This window comes from Leucoraja erinacea, chromosome 16, assembly GCF_028641065.1.
Source record: "Leucoraja erinacea ecotype New England chromosome 16, Leri_hhj_1, whole genome shotgun sequence".
Taxonomy (NCBI): domain Eukaryota; kingdom Metazoa; phylum Chordata; class Chondrichthyes; order Rajiformes; family Rajidae; genus Leucoraja; species Leucoraja erinaceus.
This window is the reverse complement of record NC_073392.1, coordinates 44,172,234-44,194,518: the sequence shown is the minus strand read 5'-3', so window position 1 is coordinate 44,194,518 and position 22,285 is coordinate 44,172,234. Positions and strand designations below refer to the sequence as shown.

General features: G+C 46.2%; 1 protein-coding gene across 1 annotated transcript in view; it reads right to left on the bottom strand.

The window, feature by feature from the left end:
- stab1 (stabilin 1) overlaps positions 1 to 22,285 on the bottom strand; it is a 259,880-nt gene that overhangs the window by 202,520 nt on the left and 35,075 nt on the right. The window contains exons 6-9 of the mRNA XM_055647479.1: positions 19,289 to 19,384; positions 17,541 to 17,660; positions 7,179 to 7,375; positions 5,959 to 6,089 (exon numbers count right to left, since the gene is read on the bottom strand). Coding sequence (XP_055503454.1) covers positions 5,959 to 6,089; positions 7,179 to 7,375; positions 17,541 to 17,660; positions 19,289 to 19,384 — 544 coding nt within the window. The remainder of the gene's footprint in view (positions 1 to 5,958; positions 6,090 to 7,178; positions 7,376 to 17,540; positions 17,661 to 19,288; positions 19,385 to 22,285) is intronic.

The window sequence follows — 22,285 nt, the reverse complement described above, 5'->3', positions numbered from 1 at the left end:
AGGTGAAGGTACCCACATAATGGCCCCGGGGAGGGAATTCTGTGGGTTAACACCCAACAATGATGAAGGAATGTCAATCTATATCTTAACCTGCAGGAGTTGGGGAGTTGGGTGTACCAATGAACCTGCTGCCCTTGTCCTTCCTGGTGGTTAAGGTTGCATATTTGAGAACGTTTTGGTGAGTGGTGCTGGGCTCGTTAAAGTGGTGCATTTTGTGGACAGCACAAGTTGCTGGCACGAGGGGCGGGGATTAAAAGTTTAGGATCAATGGTTCGTTATTGTCACATATGTACAGCACAGTGAAATTCTTCTGCACGACCACAAATGCACAAGTCGGCACCATTTTGGTTCTGCTTCAAATGAATAAAACACAAACAGTCCAAAGTCCAGCCCACATGTTGGAAGTCCATGTCTGTCCTTGTCCAGCCAGTCTGAATTCTCGGTGGTCACTTCGGCCGCCAGGCTCGTACTTGATCACGTTGGATGCTGGCAAGTTCCACCTCAGTTTGGCTGTACAGCGCTGGCAGAGAGTGTGGTCATCAAGCAAGCTGCTGTGTCCTGAATAGTGTTGAGCTTCTTGAGGGTTGGTGTCTCAGGTAAATGGAGATACTCGATCATGTTTCAATGCATTGAAGATGGTGAAGAGATATCAGGTTCCCTAAAGACAAGTGAGTCACTTAGCACAGGATATCTAAACGCCGACAGGTTTTTGTACATAGCCGGTGCAGTTGAGTTTCGGATCAATGGAGATTCCCCTGAATGTTGGTGGCAGAGGTTTGGAGATTGTCTGAAGATTGTCTGAGATTGGCCCGAAACATCACCCATTCCTTCTATCCAGAAATACTGCCTGTCTCACTGAGTTCTCCAGCATTTTGTGTCTATCTTTGTAGATTGTAATAGCCAAGGATGGATGACTAGACTTCAACTAGAGAGCGATAGTTATTGCCTAGTTGTTGTGTCGCTCTCGGTGGGCGGCACGACTCGCGTCGCAGCGGCCTCTGCAGTCCGTCTGGTCTTTTTGTTATTTTTTGTCCCGTTTTAATGTAGTTTTAATTTTTTTAAGAGGTGTGTGGTGTGTCAAAAATGAAATGTGTGTGGTGTGTGTGTGTGGAGTGTGTGTGTGTGTGTGTGTGGTGTGTGTGTGTGGTGTGTGTGTGTGTGTGTGTGTGTGTGTGTGTGTGGTGTGTGTGTGTGTGGGGGGAAAATTACAAAAATGTGGAAAAGCACGGAGAACCCGACCTTTCCCTGTCTGGGCTGTGAACGTAGGCTAGTAATAACAATGGGAGGAATTTTTAAGGTTTGCTCTGGAGAATTTTCTTGACCAGGACATATCTGAACCAACGTCACGGATCTGGGACATAACTGGGAATACGAGGGGTCTGGGAATAACTGTGCACAGTCCCTGAAAGGGAGGTAGCTAGGGTGGTGGCGCGCTTTTGGTGACCCGACCTTCGGAGATCGGAGGCATTGAGTCCAAACCGATGTAATGGTGGACAGTGATACAAGGCATTGGCGGGAGGCCAATGCTGGAGAGGGGTACAATTTTGGGCGCCCGCAACGGCGACTTCAACCGCCCGAGAGAGTACAGAGGAGGATTTACCTGGAGCGGGGCCTTACATTCAGCGCCTAAGTTACAGAGAAAGGTTCAACGGCTTAGGGCTTTATTCTTTAGAGCGCAGCGCCCGCCCAGGGCTCCAATAACAAGACCCGGAGCGTTAAAATGCATCACCCGGACGCGGTTGACGTGGATAAGGGACAATTACCATCGCCCGCCGGGGACTCTGACTTGGCTCAAGATTTGACTGACTGAGAATCGGGGGGAGAGGAAATTGCAGGGGAGAGATACGTTTTTTTTTCTTCCATCACAGCGATTGGAGATGCGTGGAATGAGGATCCAGTGAAGGTGTGTGGAGGCTTGGTTCCTTTTTTTTCTTGTATGTATAAAAAAAACAACATTTCATTGAGCCTATATGAGGGACAAGTGACAAATAAATGTATTGGTTATGGTATTTAGAGAAGACAACGATGAGACCAAAAGAGAGAAGCAAATGAAAAGTGGTGAAGAAGAATATTGATGAAGGTGAATGCGTAGCACTGGATTAAGAGCGTGTTCTGGAGCAATCAAAAATGAAATCTATCTATTATATCTCGGGAGCAGTTACATACAAGGAGGACCCGTAGATGGAGCAAGTATCTTATGGTAACACTTATGAAAAAGCAATCACGGTTACATAAGGTATAAAAGTGCTATCCAAAAATAATCAATTGGAGAAGAGGCAATGCCAATGGAACAAGTGTAGATCTGGCCTGAGTGAACTGGAATGAAAGATTGGCGGCCAAAACTGTAAATGAGCAACGCGCAAGGCTTGAAACAGAGGCGGTTTCCAGTTCTGGCCATTGGCATGTTCCAACGTGGGGGAAAGATGGCTCAGGAAAGGTTCCAGGATGAGATGGTAGATTGGAGAGTATCAGAATGGGAAAATTAGAAATATGCACAAGGTTACATAAGGAATAACTCAGCTATCCAGAAAAGAGGGGAATCAATCCAAGAAATAGGCAATGCCAAAAGAAAAGCCTAAATCTGGCCGAGTGAACTGGAAAGCAAAGATTGGCGGCCAAAACTGTAAATGAGCAACGCGCAAGGCTTGAAACAGAGGCGGTTCAGTTCTGGCCTTGGCATGTTCCCACGTGGGGGAAGATGGCTCAGGAAAGACAGAGTTCTGGCGGTGTTCTGGTGGCGGTGGCCTGAGTCCGGGGTTCGGCCGCGGGCCAGCGGCTGCGTCTGCATGTCTGGGTGGGCTGCAGCTACGACCACCCCGGGCCGCGGTGTTGATGATGTGAAGTTTGATAAACATCGCCCGGGGGGGGGGGGGGGTATCGCCCCAGGGCAGAGGGAGAAGAGGAGGGAAGAGACTGCAGACCTAAGACTTTTGCCTCCATCACAGTGAGGAGCTGTTGGGTGGACTCACTGTGGTGGATGTTAATATGTGTTTTGGTTTTTTTATTGTATTTATGAATAAATTAAATAGGTTCAGACTTTGGTCCAAATTAAAATAATGGAGGCTATTATATATCTATTCGATCGACTAGATGAGAGAGGGGAAAATAAAATCGCAGCAAAATTAGAACATATGGGCAAGCACCAGCTTATTAACTGTAAGAAATATGGTCATAAGGTATTTATAGAAAGTTTAACGGGGAAATAAATCCAAGAAATATAAGAGGGTAAATATAAAAGAAAACCCTAAACTCTTCCGTAGACAATCAAAAGCAAATGGGTGTCAAGAGTTGAGATGGACCAGTCAAGGACCAAAAAGATGACCCCGGACTAGAAACATAGAAAAAATAGGTGCAGGTGTAAGTCACTTGGCCCTTTGAGCCAGCACCGCCACTCATTATGATCATGGCTGATCATCTAAAATCAGTACCCCGTTCCTGCTTTTTCCCCATATTCCTTGATTCCTTTAGCCCTAAGAGCTATGTCTAACTCTCTCTTGAAAACATCCAGTGAATTGGCCCCCGCTGCCTTCTGTGGCAGAGAATTCCACAGATTCACAACCATCTGGGTGCCTTGTGGAGCTGCACGGGACTGATCCACCTGCCAAACAACCGGGGTGCTGACTACCAGAGCAACGACCGGAACGCGCCACGGTAGACCCGACTCGCCCCACAGGCCTCCCGGGGGATTGCGGGGAGGCCGGACGGCGGCGAGGCCTGCATGGATTGAAAGAGCCTCAACGGCGGCGGCAGCGATGGGAGCCTCGGCAGCGGGAGACTTGGCTGCAGCTTGGGGGGGGGGGGGGGGGGGGCCCTCTAGTTTTATAATCCTCTGCCCAGGGAATAAGCCTGAGTTTATTTGTTGTTCGTTCCGGTGAAGGCGCTGTGCACACTACAGCCAGCCAACAGTCGCTTGTCCTCCGGGGAAGAATAACGTTTTATCGTATCATATCGTAATGACTCCACCGGCACATTTCTCATCACCCCATTAATGAGTCTTTACTCGTTCCATACACTGTCATTGGAACAAACAGCCCACAGCGATCTTAACGGCAACAGCTTGAGTTGTTTTGCCCACTGCTGCCACTTCTCCTCAATATCATCAACCAGGGTCCTACTACTGATGCCTATAGGACCCAACATGGTTTTTAAAACTGTTGAACCTTAATCCTGGTTGCTCATTTACCTATATATTGCTAAAACTCTCATCTTGTTTGTTTCTATCAATGCGCGCATATGTAATCCCAGAACTACGTCAAAATAGTACACGATAGCACTAACATTTTTGCACCACCTTAATCACAATTATCGTGTGGTGGTTTGTGTCAAGTTGCGTTCAGATTGATGCTATATTTTACAAGTTATTAACATTTTTAGAATTACATAACCACAATGTGAGAAAAGTATCTTCCCTGTGCTTACAGCTATGACATCACAATGGAATTGTAGCCTTGTTGCTATCCAAGTACACCGAGTCCTGCTAGCCCTAGCAAGTGCAATTGCATTTTTTTTTTAAAGTCTCCTTACACTGAGTTCTGCTAGCTAGCAAGTGCAATTACTTTTTTTTTTAAGTTTAAAATGCGGGAGGGTGAATAAGGCAAAATGAGCAGCACTGCACAGTTGGGGGCTATGGGTGAGTGGTGGAATATTGCATTGGGGGAACGGGTTGCGTTGGGGAAACGGGCGAGTGGTGGAATATTGCCTTGGGGACGGGTTGTGTTGGGGGACCAGGCCTCCCGTGTGACAGGGACCCAACGGGTCCCACTTGGTCTAGTATATATTACTAAAACTCTAATCTTGTTTGTTTGTAGGCAAGTTTTGTGTTGTGCGTCTATTTGCGCAAAAACGGTACACGATTACGCTACAATTTTTGGCCCACCTTATTCACCATTGTCCTGTGGTGTAAATGAAACAAGTTTTGTTCAGATTGGGGGAGGGCTCCTGTGAACATCATTACTGGCATCACAAAGGGCAGCCAACGGGTCCTCAGCCACACCTGCACAGTTGGGGCCTTTCCAGAATTCAGATCACCATCTTATTTTCACAATGGCGACAAGGGTAAGATTACTTCAATTTTACTGTTGCTCCGGGCCTGCGGGGATCCGCCGCCTTGGCGCTGAGGCTGGGGCTGCGTCTGCGGGCGGAGGCGGCTGACTCCGGGAGAAGGGAGAGGCCACGACGATGATCCGGCCTGGGCACTGAGCCTGGCTCTCAGGGCAGCGGCTCTGCTGCTCCAGGCATGCATGGAGGGAAAGGAACGGCACCCTCGAGATCCTGGGGAGGTGAGGAGGAAGAGTGGGGGGATTGAGGGAGAGGAGGGAGTAGGGAGGGAGAGGGGGGGGAGTGGAGGAGGTGAGGAGTGAGTGTGGGGGAGGAGATGGAATAAAGGGAGAGGACGGGGGGAGTAGGGGAGGTGAGGCGGGATAGTGAGGGGGGGTAGGGAGGGGAGAGGAGTTATGGAGAGAGGGAGTGACTGAAGGTAGGGAAAAGGGGAAAGAGGGAGAGGTGAGGGAGGGAAGGAGGAGAAGGGAAAGAAGAGGGTGGATGAAGAAGAATGGGGAGGGATGAGGGGAAATGAGCCACGCCTGCGCAGTTGGGGGCTATGGGTGAGTGGTGGAATATTGCGTTGGGGAATGGGTTGCGTTAGGGGAACGGGTGAGTGGTGGAATATTGCATTGGGGGAACGTGTTGTGTTGGGGGACCAGGCTTCACCTGTAACTGGGACCCAATGGGTCCCACAATCTAGTTAAAATTAATCTTATGGTCATGTTTCCAATCATTTTGCTCTATTTCTCACTCATTTTCAAATATGCAACAAATGGCCAACTATTGAAAGCTCTTCACACACACCCAGCCTTCATTGATTTGAGCATGGTATCATACCTCTAAATATTCAATTAGTACAACAGATACCAAGAGTACCGTTAGTAATATGACTCATTGTCTTCAGATGATACTCACTCAAAGTTTCCGGGTGATACTGTTACGCACTTTGCTGACTTATTGCAGAGAGATGGCTTACAAACTTCTTTCAGGGTGCAGCCTTCAGAAGGAACATTGCCGATGAATCCATCTTTGCACTTGCAAGACGACTTTAAAGAAAGGAAAATTCCATTGTAATCTTCAAGTGTGCTACACATGGCAAAGGCTGCAGATATTCAGTCTGATCCACACAAGTTATTAGTTGAGTCCCAGTTACACAGGTACTGAGCATTCTCTGCTGTCCCATGAGAGTAGGCATTCTTTTAGTGTGGGCTCCAGAATTGGGTAGTTGATAGCTTTTGGGAGATCTACGCTTTTGCCCAAGTCGCAGCAGTGGCGGAGCGGCACAGTGGCACAGCGGTAGAGGGGCTGCCTTACCGCACCAGAGTACGATCCTGATTACAGGTGCTGCCTGTGTGGAGTTTGCACGTTCCCCCTCTGAGGTGTTCTCCGTGTGCTCCAGTTTCCCCCCACACTCCAAAGATGTACAGGTTTGCAGGCTAATTGTTTTGGTACATTTGTAAATTGCCCCTAGTGTGTAGGATAGTGTTAATGTACAGGGATCGCTGGTCGGCACGGTTACAGTGGGTCAAAGGGCCTGCTTCTGCACTGTATCTCTACACTAAACTATAAAACTAAACTAAGCAGACATTTTAAGCCGCTAAATTGGGTTTTGAATAAGCCCTGGATAAATAGTTTGAAGCACCTCGGAATGAAGCTGACAATTATCACAGTTACTGATAAATGTAGGTCAAAGGGCTTCTGTAAACAATTGTGGATTGTTCCTAGTGTGTAGGATAGCGGTCGTCATGGGGTCAGTGGGCCGAAGGGCCTGTTTCCATGCTTTAGGTCAAAGTAAAGTCAAGTCTGTCATGTACAAATGTGTGCACATTCCTGTAAGGGTTTGCAGATAACAATATGGAGCAGAACAATAGGGAACCAGCTTCTTCCTGTCAGGGTATGTGGGCCCAATTCCTGTTTCCTCCACTGTTCTTGCACCATAGCTTTCCAATCAGTGATTTAAATTATATATTTAGGAACCAAGCTGCGGGAAAGTCAACCAAACAAGTTCATCTAAATGATTATGTCAGTTCATTTTCACGGCAAGCTTCAATTTTCAATGAGTTACCAACATGGCAATTCCATAACCGAACAGGTCAAGGGCATGCAAATTAAACCCAGTAATGAATTCAATGTACCTGTCCTGGCCCCTCATACTTGCAAGTGGTGGAACGTTCAGGACAGCCACCATTATCGGTGCTGCAAGGGTTGATCGGCAAACACAGCTTTTCATTTCCATGGTAACCAGGATGACAAATACATTGATATTTGCCTTCACCAAAGTATTCGCAATCTGCATTCTCCGCACAGATGTTCGTAGTACATGGATTTAATGCTAGAGTACAGAAACACAAATAAAAGATTTATCATTAAATGCTGAACATTGAAGAATGTTAACATTATATTTTGTGTATCATCTCGTGTGAGTTTCATCAAACATTCATCAAACCAGTGGATGAAAGGGTTTATATCATAATCTCACTATAGCACAATGGGACCAACACTTAGTTACCATCATCCACAGAATGAACCAGAGATACGCGCAGCGCAAAAACAGGTTCTTTTGACCACCTCATCCATACCAAACATGACGCCTACCCTTGTATATGCATTAGGTTCATTCATATCGTTCTATGCCCTGTCTATCTAAGTGCCTATTGAAATGCCTATTTTACTTTGGAGTCACGTGAGTGACTACGTGAAGACCCCGCCAGCATGCATGCGCGACATATCGTCTCATGCATTGCACAGCGACGGGCGGGGGAAGTGCGCTCCCGCGGCAACGTTTAAAAACGGGACCTACAGGTAAGTTCTCTTATTCTGAGGTCGTTTTTTCTTGCCCTTGTTGTGATTTGCGTTACAGCAACAATGGACAAGGGGAAGAAGACAAAGAGGGTCGCGTCCCGTGTGTCTGCGGTGGACCGTGAAAGTTCCGGCAGTGGGGGGGCGACGAGCGGCTCCTGGACTGCATTGACTGCGGTCCACAGTCACCGACATCAATCCTGCTCAGCCGAGCCCAGCGCCGCGAGCTGTACAGCCAGAACCAGCGCAGCGGGTCGGAGGGAAAGTTAAGCAGAAGTCGGTCCGGCCAGAAGGACGCACCGCCCGAGAGCAGTGGAGGGTGCCATCTATCTTGCATCATGCTCCAACGTGACTTGCTCCGGTAGATGCAGCAAGCTCACTATGGGAGTCTTCGCACTCCCAGAACAGCACCGTATCCAGGGCTGTCCAACGCATCTCCCTCGACAGAGGGGAGCATTGCGGGCCAGGGCTGGGCTGGGCCCCGAAGAGGGGGAAATGGCTGAAGATACCGGCAGTGTGCTGGGGGTGCAGGATCCGAAAGAACTGCTGGGAGTGGTCACCAAGTTTGCAGTACCACCGCAATCGGGTCAACCGTTGCAGACCAAACTGGCGGCCAGCATAGACTACCTGTCCTTCCACCCTCTGCAGGAACAGGTAGTTAACGACACAATGGAGAAATATATGCCTCCTGACAACTGCATTTCATTGAATGTACCCGCAGTCAACAGTGCAATCTGGGGGTACATTGGGACTGGCATAAGAGTCCAGGAGGTCAAACTTCAGAAGATTTTAAAACTTCTGACTTCGGGAGTAACATCATTTGCTCGTTCTGTCGATGGCACTGGTGGAAATGTGTCATACTCGATAACAATCAGCACGGGAGCACCTCAAGGCTGCGTGCTCAGTCCCATGCTGTACTCACTCTATACTCATGACTGCGTAGCCGGACATAGTGCGAACTCCATCATCGAGTTTGCTGATGACACCACTGTCGTGGGACGTATCACTGATGGGGATGAGTCCGAGTATAGAAGAGAGATTGAGCAACTGTCCATATGTTGCCAGCACAATAACCTGGCCCTCAACACCAGCAAAACCAAGGAACTGATTGTGGACTTTGGAAGGAGTAGGATGGGGACCCACAGTCCAGTTTATATCAACAGGTCGATGGTTGAAAGGGTCAAGAGCTTCAAATTCCTGGGCGTGCACATCTCTGAAGATCTTTCCTGGTCTGAGAACACTGATGCAATTATCAAGAAAGCTCATCAGCGCCTCTACTTCCTGAGAAGATTACGGAGAGTCGGTTTGTCAAGGAGGACTCTCTCCAACTTCTACAGGTGCACAGTAGAGAGCATGCTGACTGGTTGCATTGTGACTTGGTTCGGCAACTTGAGTGCCCTGGAGAGGAAGAGACTACAAAAAGGAGTAAACACTGCCCAGTCCATCATCGGCTCTGACCTTCCTTCCATCGAGGGGATTTATCGATGTCGCTGCCTCAAAAAGGCTGGCAGTATCATCAACGACCCACACCATCCTGGCCACACACCCATCTCCCTGCTACCTACAGGTAGAAGGTACAGGAGCCTGAAGACTGCAACGACCAGGTTCAGGAATAGCTACTTCCCCACAGCCATCAGGCTATTAAACCTGGCTCGGACAAAACTCTGAACATTAATAACCCATTATCTGTCATTTTGCACTTTATCAGTTTATTTATTCATGTGTTTTGTAGTCAATGCCTATTATGTTCTGTGTGCTGAAGCAAAGCAAAAGTTTCATTGTCCTATCAGGGACACATGACAATAAACTTGAACTTGAACTACTGAAATGACGGACAATCAGCAGGACACACTGGCATTACTTTGTACTACCCAGTATGAATAAATTGCTTACAGAAGAGCGCAATAAAACCTGCACTCAACCCCAAATTCTCAGGGTTGTGTAAAACAGCTACAAAACAACCGCAGATACTGCTGTTCGGGGGAAACTTGTCTAAACAAGTAAAAGAGCTCGATGAAGAGTCTAAAGCCATTGGGCTCATGAAGGCGTCTGCAGGAACGAGCAAGACCACACAACTCAGACGGCAGCACCCCTATGCATCCACCAGCAGGCATCGACACCAGGATGCTGGTGAAAGCATGAGGGCCGCACAGCAACCACAAAGGTCTTTTTTAGGCCAAGGCCCAGAGTGACCTTCATGGAAAATGCGCCAACCCCGCACTCCGGCGCCTCGTCCGCAGAAGAGGCAGAAGCCGAAGAAATGAACGTACCACTGGTAACCATGAAGGTAGGTGGGTCTGGTTCCTTCCAGAACATAAAAGGTGTAGGTCCTGTACTAACAGGGGGAAGGTTACACTTGTTTTGGGAAGCATGGAGGTGTATTACCACTGACAAATATATACTACAAAGTATTCAGGGATACAAAATTGAGTTCATCCAAAAAGGTATGCCACCAGTTCAACATGTGCCTAAGCGGGAGTTTGTACTCTCTCAACAGGAGAAGTTGGAAGGACATGCAGAACTGGTGAGGTTATTTGTTACTGGAATTTGTTTCCAATATATTTATGAAAACCAAGAAAGATGGTGAATGTTGCATCATCATTGACTTAACTAAACTGAATACTTTTGTAAAGTATATTCATTTCAAAATGGAAACATTTGTTACTGCCAAACAATTAGTTTCTGAGGGATAGTTCATGGCATGCATTGATCTAAAAGATGCATACTATTCAGTACCGATACATAAGGATCATCGTCGATACCTAAAATTTAACTGGATGGGGGAAACTATGGCAGTATAAAGCGTTGCCTAATGAGTTAACATCAGCCCCAAGACTATTTACCAAGATATTGAAACTGGCCTTGGCAATACTAAGGAAACAAAAACACATTGTCATGGCATATCTTGATGATATATTGAGTGTGGGGAAAACCCTGGAGCTAGCTAAATCAGCAGTTTTAGCTCCGAAACATTTGTTTGAAATGCTAGGGTTTACCATCCATCCAGATAAATCTAAGTTGACGCCATCCACAACTATGGACTATCTGGGATTCACAATTAACTCTATCCACATGTCTGTAACATTGCCAAAGAACAAAGCTGCAGACTTGATGGAAGCCTGCAACAAATTGATTGTTACTAATCAACCATCCATTCAACAGGTGGCAAGGGTAATTGGGGAAAGCAGCATTTCCAGCTACTCAGTTGGACCTTTGCATTATCAAAATCTACAGAGAGCAAAGGTGCAAGCACTATAACAACATGCAGGTCATTTTGATCAACCTATGCAATTACCAGCCAAAGCAATTTTGGAGTTACAATGGTGGAAGGAAAATATTTGGCATAGTTCCAGCCCCATCGTTATCAGTAACCCATCAGTCATACTACAAACGGATGCCAGTGCTCATGGCTGGGGAGCAACTAACACTATATCCAGTACTGGTGGTAGATGGAACATACAAGAATCATCGTTACTACAAACATCGGGTATAAATTATTTAGAAATGTTGGGTGCATTTCATGGGCTAAAAGCTTACTGTTCAACTATGCACCATCTGCATGTCCGCCTACAAATTGATAATACCACTGTGGTGGCATATATTAATCGTATGGGTGGAATAAAATCGATATTGTGTGGCAATCTGGCCAATACAATCTGGCAATGGTGTGTCAACAGACATATTTGGCTATCATCAATTTACCTACCAGGTAAGCTCAATACAGTCAGACACAGTGGCAATGACACACCGAGGTCACAAAGTAATATTTAATGACAACACCTTTGCATGGTTATATGTTGGGAACCACAAAGTATTTTTCGCTGATAAATTGTTATTTTCCCGCCTTCTGCCTCATGTCGGGTCTACGCAAAATACAGATATGGGTACACCAGATATCGATGGTTCCTGTGGTCCTCAACATGGTCTCTGAACCATTTTTATTGTCATCTAGAGACAAACGAAATGAATTTCCCTTAATCACCAGTTACCAACATATGTCGCTTGGGAACCAGACAGTGGGCAGCAGCGATGGACAGGCGTATAAAATATAGAAAAAGAGCCTTTTCGCTGAATTGGGGAAACCCGCATTGTTTTCAGCCCCTCTGGTGCTTTTCCCGCCTTCTGCCCCGGACCTCATCAGTCGCTGCCGTTCTGCGCAAAATACAGATGGACTGTCAGCTTCCCGCGTTGGGAGGTATTTGTTGGTGCAGCAGGTAGCACTCCGGATGGCCTAAGGCTCCGCCATGCGTGTCCCCGCTGTGGTCCTCAGGAAATCCATGGTCTCTGAGGACCGACTCAAATATATGACCTCATCACTAAAGGACGGTATCCCCCGCACCAGATCTATTTAACATAACTAAATCCATCCGGTTACGGGCGAGAGATCTATTGGTCCATCCTGTTACGGGCGAGAGTCATCCGTGCCATGACAGGATTAATCTGTTGGCTTGCAGAATCTGAAAAGACCTTTGCTGGATCTGGGACTGACGGACAGGACCATGAACATGATCACGGCGGCCTATCGACAGTCAACTAAGAAGCAGTACATCTCCAGCATAAGAAAATGGGAATTGTACTGCTCAAGGACTGGTGTAGCATACAATACAGCTACAGTCACCAATGTCCTGGAATTCCTATCCAGCCTTCATTTTGATGAAGGACTGAGCTACAGCGCTATTAATAGTGCTAGGAGTGCCCTGTCAGCATACCTGTGGCAGGCACCAGGACAATATTTCATGGGATCCCACCCTCTAGTTGCCAAACTTATGAGGGGTATTTACAACACCAACCCTCCAAGACCGAGGTACTCCCAGATCTGGGACATCAGTGTTGTATTAACATTGCTTAGGAGTTGGTCACCAGCAATGTCCCTGTCCCTGGAACAGCTCACATTAAAAACAGTAATGCTGATGGCACTGGTCTCAGCTCAAAGGGTCTAGTCCCTACACAAACTGAGACTGGACAATATGAAGGTATCAACGGACAAGATAAACTTCCGCATCTTGGAGTTGGTCAAACAAAATAGACCAGGAACATCAGGACTGAATTTGGAATTCCGGGCATACCCATCTGACACCCGACTGTGTGTTTTCACAGACCTTTTGCTATACCTTAAGACTACAAAAACCTTAAGAGGGAGCGAATTAGCGCTATGGGTCAGCTATAAACAGCCTCATGGCCGGGTGTGAGTACAGACCATCTCTAGATGGCTCAGACAGGTTTTGGGAGCTGCTGGGGTGGATACTGACATTTTTTAAATCTCATTCCACCAGGGAAGCAGCAACATCGGCGGCTAGATACAGGGAGGCGCCCATGGACCATATCCTGGCTACAGCAGGATGGTCTAAATTCTGTAATATAATTTAGCCCGAGGGAGCATTATTTTCTTTGCTAAAATAAATTGTTATTGTTAGAAAATTTGATTCATGTCTGAATACGATAACATACTTCCTCCCTTGGATGACTACGGCAGTGAGTGAAGCATGGACTCGTTCCAACGGCATGAAATCACAGATCTTTAAAATCTTCACGTAGTCACTCACGTGACTCCGAAGTAAAATCGTAAGATTAAACAAGAACTTACCAGTTTGAAGTTTGATCTTTATTTTATGAGGAGTTACGTCGAGGGCCCCTCCACGCCCACCCTCTTATAAAGGTCAACTGGTATCCTAGTTCCTCTTATCTTACTATGTTTATTTCAACTACTATTACTGTGATTCCACACCGCTGCTTTGAAGAATGTCGTGCATGCGTGCTGGCGGGGTTTTCACGTAATCCCTCGACGTAACTGCTCATAAAATAAAGAACAAACTTCAAACTAGCAAGTTCTCGTTTAATCTTACTATTAAACATTGTAATTGTATTTGACTTCACTATCTCCTCTGCCACCTCATTTCCAATACTTGTCATCTTCTATATGAAAACTGCATCTCTCTCATCTCCTTTAAATTGCTCCTCTTGCTCCTTAAACCCGTGCCTTCTTGTTCCAGACTCCAATACCGGGGAATATGAGTATCTACCTTATTTTCGCCTCTCATATAATTTTATAAAACTCAAAAAGGTCACCTCAGCCTCCTATATATTCCAGTAAAAATAAACCTAGCCAACAAATCGCTCCAGATAACTCCACCTCTACATTCCAGGCAACAGCTGGTGAATCAATTCTGCCCTCTCTCTACTGCCACCACATCATTCCTGGAACGTAATGATCAGAATGCTACACAATATTCTAGAGTGTGCTTGACAGTATTATGTGCAACTCCTGCATTAACAAAGTTACGCAGACAATGTTACAACAGAAAAAGCATATCATGTCTTTCCAACAATAAGAACAAAAAAAACTGGAAATAGTCAGCACTTTAGGGATGATCTGTGGAAAGAGAAACAGGTGACATTTCTCCAGCATTTCAGTATTTACAGCATTTATTTTTAATTTTTAATTTCCAGTATCTGCAAAGTTTTGCTTTATTTTTTCTGTTTGTTGTGATAACTATCTAAATGCTATCACCAATCTTTTCTTTGTATAAGTTCATAACTTCTTGGAGCAGAACACGGTCATTTGCCCCACCTTGTATCTTTTAAAAATATTTTGGCTCCTTTCATCTCAAAGGTTCTACTTCCACTTTTGTTTACAACCTTCCATTTCTTAATTTACCACAGAAATTCTGTCAGTGTATGAATACTTAGAATCATTTGATCAGATATCTGGTTTATCCTAAGGAACTGGAGGTCATTAAACAGCTTGCCTGATGGAGGACAACTTAAGAAGAAATACAGTTAACAGGTTAAGAATGTTCTCATGGCCCAACAACTGTGATTTCAAGATTCAAGATTCAATTTAATTGTCATTTGGACCCCTTGAGGTCCAAACGAAATGCCGTTTCTGCAGCCATACATTACAAACAAATAGACCCAAGACACAACATAATTTACATGAACATCCATCACATCGCTGTGATGGAAGGCCAAAAAAACTTATCTCTCCACTGCACTCTCCCCCCCGATGTCAGAGTCAAAGTCAAAGCCCCCGGCTGGCGATGGTGATTGTCCCGCGGCCATTAAAGCCACGCCGGGTGATGCAAGGTCGCACACCGGATCTTGATGTTAGAGCCCCCGGCGTGCGCTCGCAGAGTCCCGCGGCCATTCCAAGCCACGCGGGGCGGTGATGTCAGGCCCCGCTCCAGGAGCTCTTCAACCCCGCAACTCGGGCGGGAGAAGTCGCCGTTGCAGGAGCCATGAAAAGCGGTCTCCCTCCAGGGACCCGCGGGCTCCCAGTGCCGCCGTCCGCCAGACCCGCAGTTACAGCCTCCGAATCTCCGGAGGTCGGGCCACAGCAGCAGCAGCAGCAGCTCCACCGCTCCACCCGCTCCAGACTCGGCCAGCTCCGCGACGGTGAGGTGAGTCGTCGGCACCAGAGTCCCCGGTCTTCTCCTGTTGGAGGCCGCTCCTCGTTGCTGCCCCAACGACAACAGAGACCCGACAGAAAAGGTCGGGTCTCCCGTGCAGGGAGAGCTTCAAAAGTTACCCCCTCCCTCCCACCCCACCCCCACCCCCCCACACACACATACCCCAACATAAAATAACAAAAAACTACATAAAAACTTAGACAAAAAATAATAAAAACGTGGACGGGCTGCAGAGGCCGCTGCTGACGAGAGTCGCGCCGCCTACCAGATGCGACTCTCGTCAGCAGTTAAGATCTTTAGCTGAAAGACATGACTATCAGAAAATAAATGCTGAAGTGCTAGAGAAATATCACCTCTGTTTCTCTTCCCACACAGGTGGGTGTATGGAACGATTCGCCAAAGGAGGTAGTTGAGACAGATACTATAACATTTAAAAGACATTTGGACAGGCACATGGATAGGAAATGTTTCGAGGGATATGGGCCATACACGGGCGGTGGGATTAGTGTAGACATGTTGGTCGGTATGGGCAAGTTGGGCCGAAAGGCCTCTTTCCACCCTCTAGTATTCTATAACAACATTTAAAAGACATTTGGACACATATTTTGATAATCAAGTCGTCAAGTCAAGAGAGTTTATTGTCATGTGTCCCAGATAGGACAATTAAATTGTAAGCATAAATACAGAACAGTTCAGTGTGTCTATATAGCATAGACCATATATATACACATAAATAAACAGATAAAGGCTGTTATAGTTCAGAGTCTGTTTGTTGGCAAGTTTAATAGCCTGATGGCCGTAGGGAAGCAGCTGTTCCTGAACTTGGATGTACCAGATTTCAGGCTCCTGTATCTTCGACCCGATGGCAGCGGACAGATGAGTGTGTGGCCAGGATGGTGTGGGTCCTTGATGATGCTGCCAGCCTTTTTGAGGCAGCGACTGTGATAGATCCCCTCGATGGTGGGGAGGTCAGAGCCGATGATGGACTGGGCAGTGGTCACAACTTTCGGCATTCTTTTCCGCTCATGGACGCTCAAGATGCCGAACCAAGCCACGATGCAACCGGTCAGCATGCTCTCTACTGTGCACCTGTAGAAGTTCGAGAGAGTCCTCTTTGACATACCGACTCTCCGTAATCTTCTCAGGAAGTAGAGGCGCTGATATGCTTTCTTTATAGTTGCATCAGTGTGCTGGGTCCAGGAAAGATCTTCGGAAATATGCACACCCTGGAATTTGAAGTTCTTGGCCCTTTCCACCATCGTCCCGTGATATAAACGGGATTGTGGGTACTTATCCTACCACTTCCAAAGTTCACAGTCAGTTCCTTGGTTTTGCTGGTGTTGAGAGCCAGGTTATTGTGCAGATACCATTTAGTCAATCGGTCGATCTCACTTCTATACTCTGACTCGTCACCATCAGTGATACGTCCCACAACAGTGGTGTCGTCGGCGAACTTGATGAAGGAGTTTGCACTATGTCCGGCTACACAGTCATAAGTATAGAGTGAGCACGCAGCCTTGAGGTGCTCCCGTGCTGATTGTTATCGAGGCTGACACATTTCCACCAATACGAACAGACTGTGTTCTGTGAATGAGGAAGTCGTGGATCCAATTACAGAGGGATGCGCAGAGACCCAGTTCTGGGAGCTTGGTAACCAGCTTGGAGGGGATGATCGTATTAAATGCCGAGCTGTAGTCAATGAATAACAGCCTGACATATGAGTTTTTGTTGTCCAAGTGGTCCAGAGCGGAGTGGAGGGCCAGTGAGATCACATCCACCATTGATCTGTTGTGGTGGTAGCAAATTGCAGTGGGTCGAGGTTCGTGTTGAGGTAGGAGTTGATACGCGCCATAATCAACCTCTCAAAGCACTTCATCACCACAGGCGTTAGTGCCACTGGTCGATAGTCATTGAGGCACGTCACCTTGCTCTTCTTGGGCACCGGTATTATTGATAGGAACGGTTTAAAGGGATATGGGCCATATGCAAGCGGTAGGTCGGACTAATGTAGATGGGGCATGTTGATCAGCATGGGCAAGTTGGGCTTAAGGGCCTGTTTTCGTGCTCCATGACTGTATGACTCTAAAATGAGGAAAAGTAATGGATGTGGCGAGAATTCAGATGAATGTATCCCGTCAGGACTCCAGCCCACCATGGATATAAGAAGAGCAGCATTTAAATTTGTTTACTTCAGCAGAAAAATAAATGTGATTACCATAAAATTGATCAAAATATTCCATTCTTAAACTTGAAGTGAAATTCTTTGCCAATTGTTAGGTTAAAAGTTCTTACCCACACAGGCTCGTCCAAAGTCTTGGAAACCAGGCAGACATGCACAGGTTGGCTTCCCTGCATTTTCCACGATGCACTGAGTGCTGTTTCCACATTGAAGGGTCTTGCAAGCAGGCATCTCTGAGATAAATCAATAGATATTAATTTTCAACCCTTTACAATGAGCCGAGTTTTAGACCAAGAGTTAAGGCAATTGTCCCACCAGATCACCAACACAATCTCTCTGAACTTGGGCCATTTTTATGCTTTGAACAGATAAATAATTTTGTTCATGATCCACATTATCTTTCACTAATATTATGAAAGATGTAAACACCGCTTGCAAATTACTGGTAAACATGGATTGTAATTCATTCTAATCTGCTACACATGGCACACGGGATCTCTGCGGTAGGATTTTGATTGTGCATTTATATCTTCCTGTGATCTCTGGGCATTGAAGAGAGTTGGCAACAAAACACATGATTTTCCATTGTGGGTGCCCCTGGCAGCCAAGTGTTTCCACAACCAGGCATTGCCAGGTCACATACAGAGTCACGTTCATTCTACACTTACTACAATATCTCTCATTTCCCATATGAAAAATGTTAAATCAATAGTATTAAAGAACAGAAAGTGCTGGAGTAGCTCAGCAGGTCAAGCAGCTTCTCTGGAGAACATGCAGAGGTGATCCATGTTCTCCAGAGATGCTTCTTGACCTGCTGAGTTACTCCAGCACTTTCTGTCCTTTTGTGTATTCACCAGCATCTTCAGTTCCTTTACTCTACAAAGCAACTGTGTTTATTTTTCCACTTCCCATATCTGTCTCCCATTTAATGAGGCAGAATTTTTCTTTTACATGGAATGTTCCTCAGAGGAGGGTGAAGTGACTTTTATCTCACTGATCTACAAACGTTCAAAGCCAACGGACAGATGTGTCAACAAGATGCACCTTGCTATCCAGATTTCACAATCGGGTGCCTGCCATCATAATTAACAATGTCTTGAGCACCAAAGTGTCAGGACTCAAGAGTGTTTAATTGCCATAGGTACCAATGAAATTCTTAGCAAAAAGGTACGAGTGACTTCAAATGTGTGTTAAAGTAACCAAATCCAATAATACCTTTCAGTAGGCTTAGAATAGGACTCACCCCAGCTGCCGTCTTTCTACAATAATCTTCAAATTAACACGTGACAAATTTTGGCACTCTAAGTAATATTGCAGTTTTTTTCTGAAACATAGCTTTACAAAAAACTGTGGGAAAAACGGAAATTTGCAACTGTGCCAATAAACCCTCTCTCAACAGACTCCATTAATTTAATTATCTCATTGGAACCATTCTTTTCCCATTAATTCACAGGATGTGGACATGATTGACAAGGCCAGCATTGATTGATCAGCCCTAATTGCTATTGAGAAGTTGATAACAATCAAATGTGCCTCTCTCATTCATTCCAAGTCCAATAACTTAACTATCGTGGTGCAGCAATCGTTTGGATAAACAAAACTGATGGTGATGCAAAACGGACAAAGTCCCAATTCCTGATAGAATTCTGAATTTCTGACGAATCCCAATTTCTGCAGAAGGATCTCGACCCAAAACGTCACCCATTCCTTCTCTCCAGAGATGCTGCCTGTCCCGCTGAGTTACTCCAGGATTTTGTATCTATCTCAGGTTAACATTGAATTGGATTAAATAACCTGAAAGGAGGTAATCCTGCCTCCATCTCGGTGCCTTTAACTACGAACATCCAGAAAGAACACTTACCTTGTTCACATTGTGGCCCGGTGTAACCAGAAAAACAAATGCAGCTTCCATCTCCAGTAATCCCATTGTTGCAGATTCCATGAACACATTTGCATCCTTTGGATAAACAACAATATAGTGAAACACAGTGAACATCAGTCTAAATGTTCATTCCTACTGCCATCACATTTTCACATGCCCAATCTGAAGTGCATTTAAGACAAGTCTGCCAACATTATTTTCCAACATTAAGTGACTCCATTTTAAATTTTGAAATATCACACAACCCCAGAAGCCAACTAAAACAAAAGAGCTGTCAAAAATATGAACATTTTCAAAGATAGATAGATTCTCGATGTGTTAGAGGTTATGGGGAGAAGGCAGGAGAATGGGGTTACGAAGGAGAGATTGATCTGCCATGATTGAATGGCAGAGTAAACTTGATGGGCCGAATGGCCCAATTCTACTATTCCTTATGACCTTATGAAGTAGGTTAGAGTGTACAGCTTCTGCCATGTAACACAATTAGCTCCACTGATCAGAGGACAAATTCTCAGCAATAGACTGCATGACAATTGACGTATGGATCAGGAAGACAACAGCTATTGATGCTCAGTCTTTCTGTACTGAATTATCTCCTTACAGGATGGCAAGAATCAAGACTGGCTAAGGTGGGTCCCTTAGCGACACTCGTTACACACAGCACCAGTCAGGTCGCAGAGGATGCCAACTAAACAATTTCAACTTGTGTTGAGATTGCACCCGCAAGGATTGTGATGGAATTGGCCTATATTGATTGCACTGATGTGAAAGTTATAAGAAAGTAAACATATTAACAAGCTTCCCCCCATAAAGGTAGTATGGGTTGAAACCTCCGTCTGGTATTCTGTGGGACTGGCACGTTTAGAATTGTAGTACAGAACTATACTAATTAACTCATTCTAACCAAGATCCAACTATGATCTACAATTAATTACGATCTGTACTAATCTACAGCTAATTAAAATGAACCAATGCAACTTTTGCAATCTTAACTGACAGTGATCTTAGCCAAAGATTTTTCATACAAATGGTAACCTTGGTTTGTGAACGTTTTTCGGAACCCTTACCTAACCCGGGGAGTGTCTATTCCCTTAAAAAGAACAGTTCCGTTGCTCAGTGAAAGACGATCAGTGGCAGCTTTTGTGGCCTGGCAGCACTCAGGTCCCAGAGGATGCCAACTCAAGATTCAACTTGTATTGAGATGCAACCCGCGAGGAACATGATGGGCTTGGCTCACGTTCATTGCAGCTGCCAACACTTGGCTGTTCAGCTGCAGAGAGAGTTTCTCCGCATCACTGGCAGTCAGACAGCAGTAACACTCGTGATGGATCGCACGGAGAAGAGAGACGTTACAAGAGAGAGCTCCGAGATTTTCACAGATGCAACACTGATGGACACATAACTGAGGTGGTTATCGAGAAGGGAAGGTCTAACGTGCCAGAGTTATTGGGGGAGTGGGGGAGGATTAGTGTAACCGAAGATCTCACACACGCTCCGCCACTTCAACCTGGACTTCCACTGTTACGCTGATGACACCCAGATCTACCTCGGCACCAAATCCCCCCACAACCCCCCCCCTCCACCCCTCCCATATCAACTCCTGTTTGTCAGCTATAAAAACCTGGATGCAACATAATTTCCTCAAACTCAACAGCGATAAGACAGAATTCCTCCTCATAGGCTCCAAATCCACACTCAGCAAAATCAATAACCCCACTCTCACCATCGACGGCACCACTGTCTCCCCATCTCCCCAGGCCCGCAACCTTGGCGTGATCTTTGATTCCACCCTCTCCCTTGAGCCTCACATCCGCCATGTCATTAAAACCTCCTTCTTTCATCTCCGCAACATCGCCAAACTCCGACCCTCTCTCACACCTCCCGCTGCTGAAAGACTCATCCATGCCTTCATCTCCTCCCGACTGGACTACTGCAACTCACTTCTCCTTGGCATCAGCTCCACCTACATCAACCGACTCCAACTGGTCCAGAACGCAGCCGCCCGACTCATCACCCACACCAAATCCTGGCATCACATCACTCCAGTCCTCAAACAACTTCACTGGCTTCCCATCTCCCACCGGATCAACTACAAAATCCTGATCCTCACCTACAAAGCCCTCCACCATCTGGCCCCCCCCCATATCTCACTGACCTCCTCTCCCCCTACCAACCCTCACGGTCCCCCAGATCCACATCAGCCGGTCTCCTCTCCATCCACACGTCCACCCTCCCACAGTTTTTGGGCCAGCGCCTTCTTCCGGGCAGCTCCCAGGCTCTGGAACTCCCTCCCCCAACTGATCCGCAATTCCGTGTCCCTCACCATCTTCCAGTCCCGCCTCAAGACCCATCTCTTCACCTCTGCCTATCTAGCCCCACGTCCCCCTCCCTTTTCATCTGTGCATTAATTCCCTCATATTGTGGTTTGTATTGAATGCTGTCTTTACTTTGTGTACTAGTCATGTCTTTACTATTTATTTCATTCCCCTTACATGTTTTTCCTCTACCTGCTAAATTTTTGTAAGGTGTCCTTGAGACTCTTGAAAGGCGCCCATAAATAAAATGTATTATTATTATTATTAATGCTCTGATTTATAAAGGCCGCAACCAAAAAGTTGGTCTTGTCAGTATTGGCAGGAGGGGGGCGGGGGAAACTGTTTTAAATCTCTTCCCTGTCCGGGAGACCCGACTTTTTCCCTGTCGGGTCTCGGCTGTCGTTGGGGCCTAGCACCGTGGAGCGGCCTCCAGCCTGAACGACCCGGGGGCTCGGGAGACTGCGGAGCTGCGGATCTGCGGACTACTCACCATCGTATTGTATTGTATTGTATTGTATTGAGTAGGCTCAAGTTATCTGCTCCAGAAAAAACTCTGTTCAATGGGGCAGAATGGTAGGAAATTTCACTGATCTCACCAGAATGTCAAAGTCAGCTCCACGCTACTCTAAATAATGCATTTGGTTTCTGTAACGTACAGACA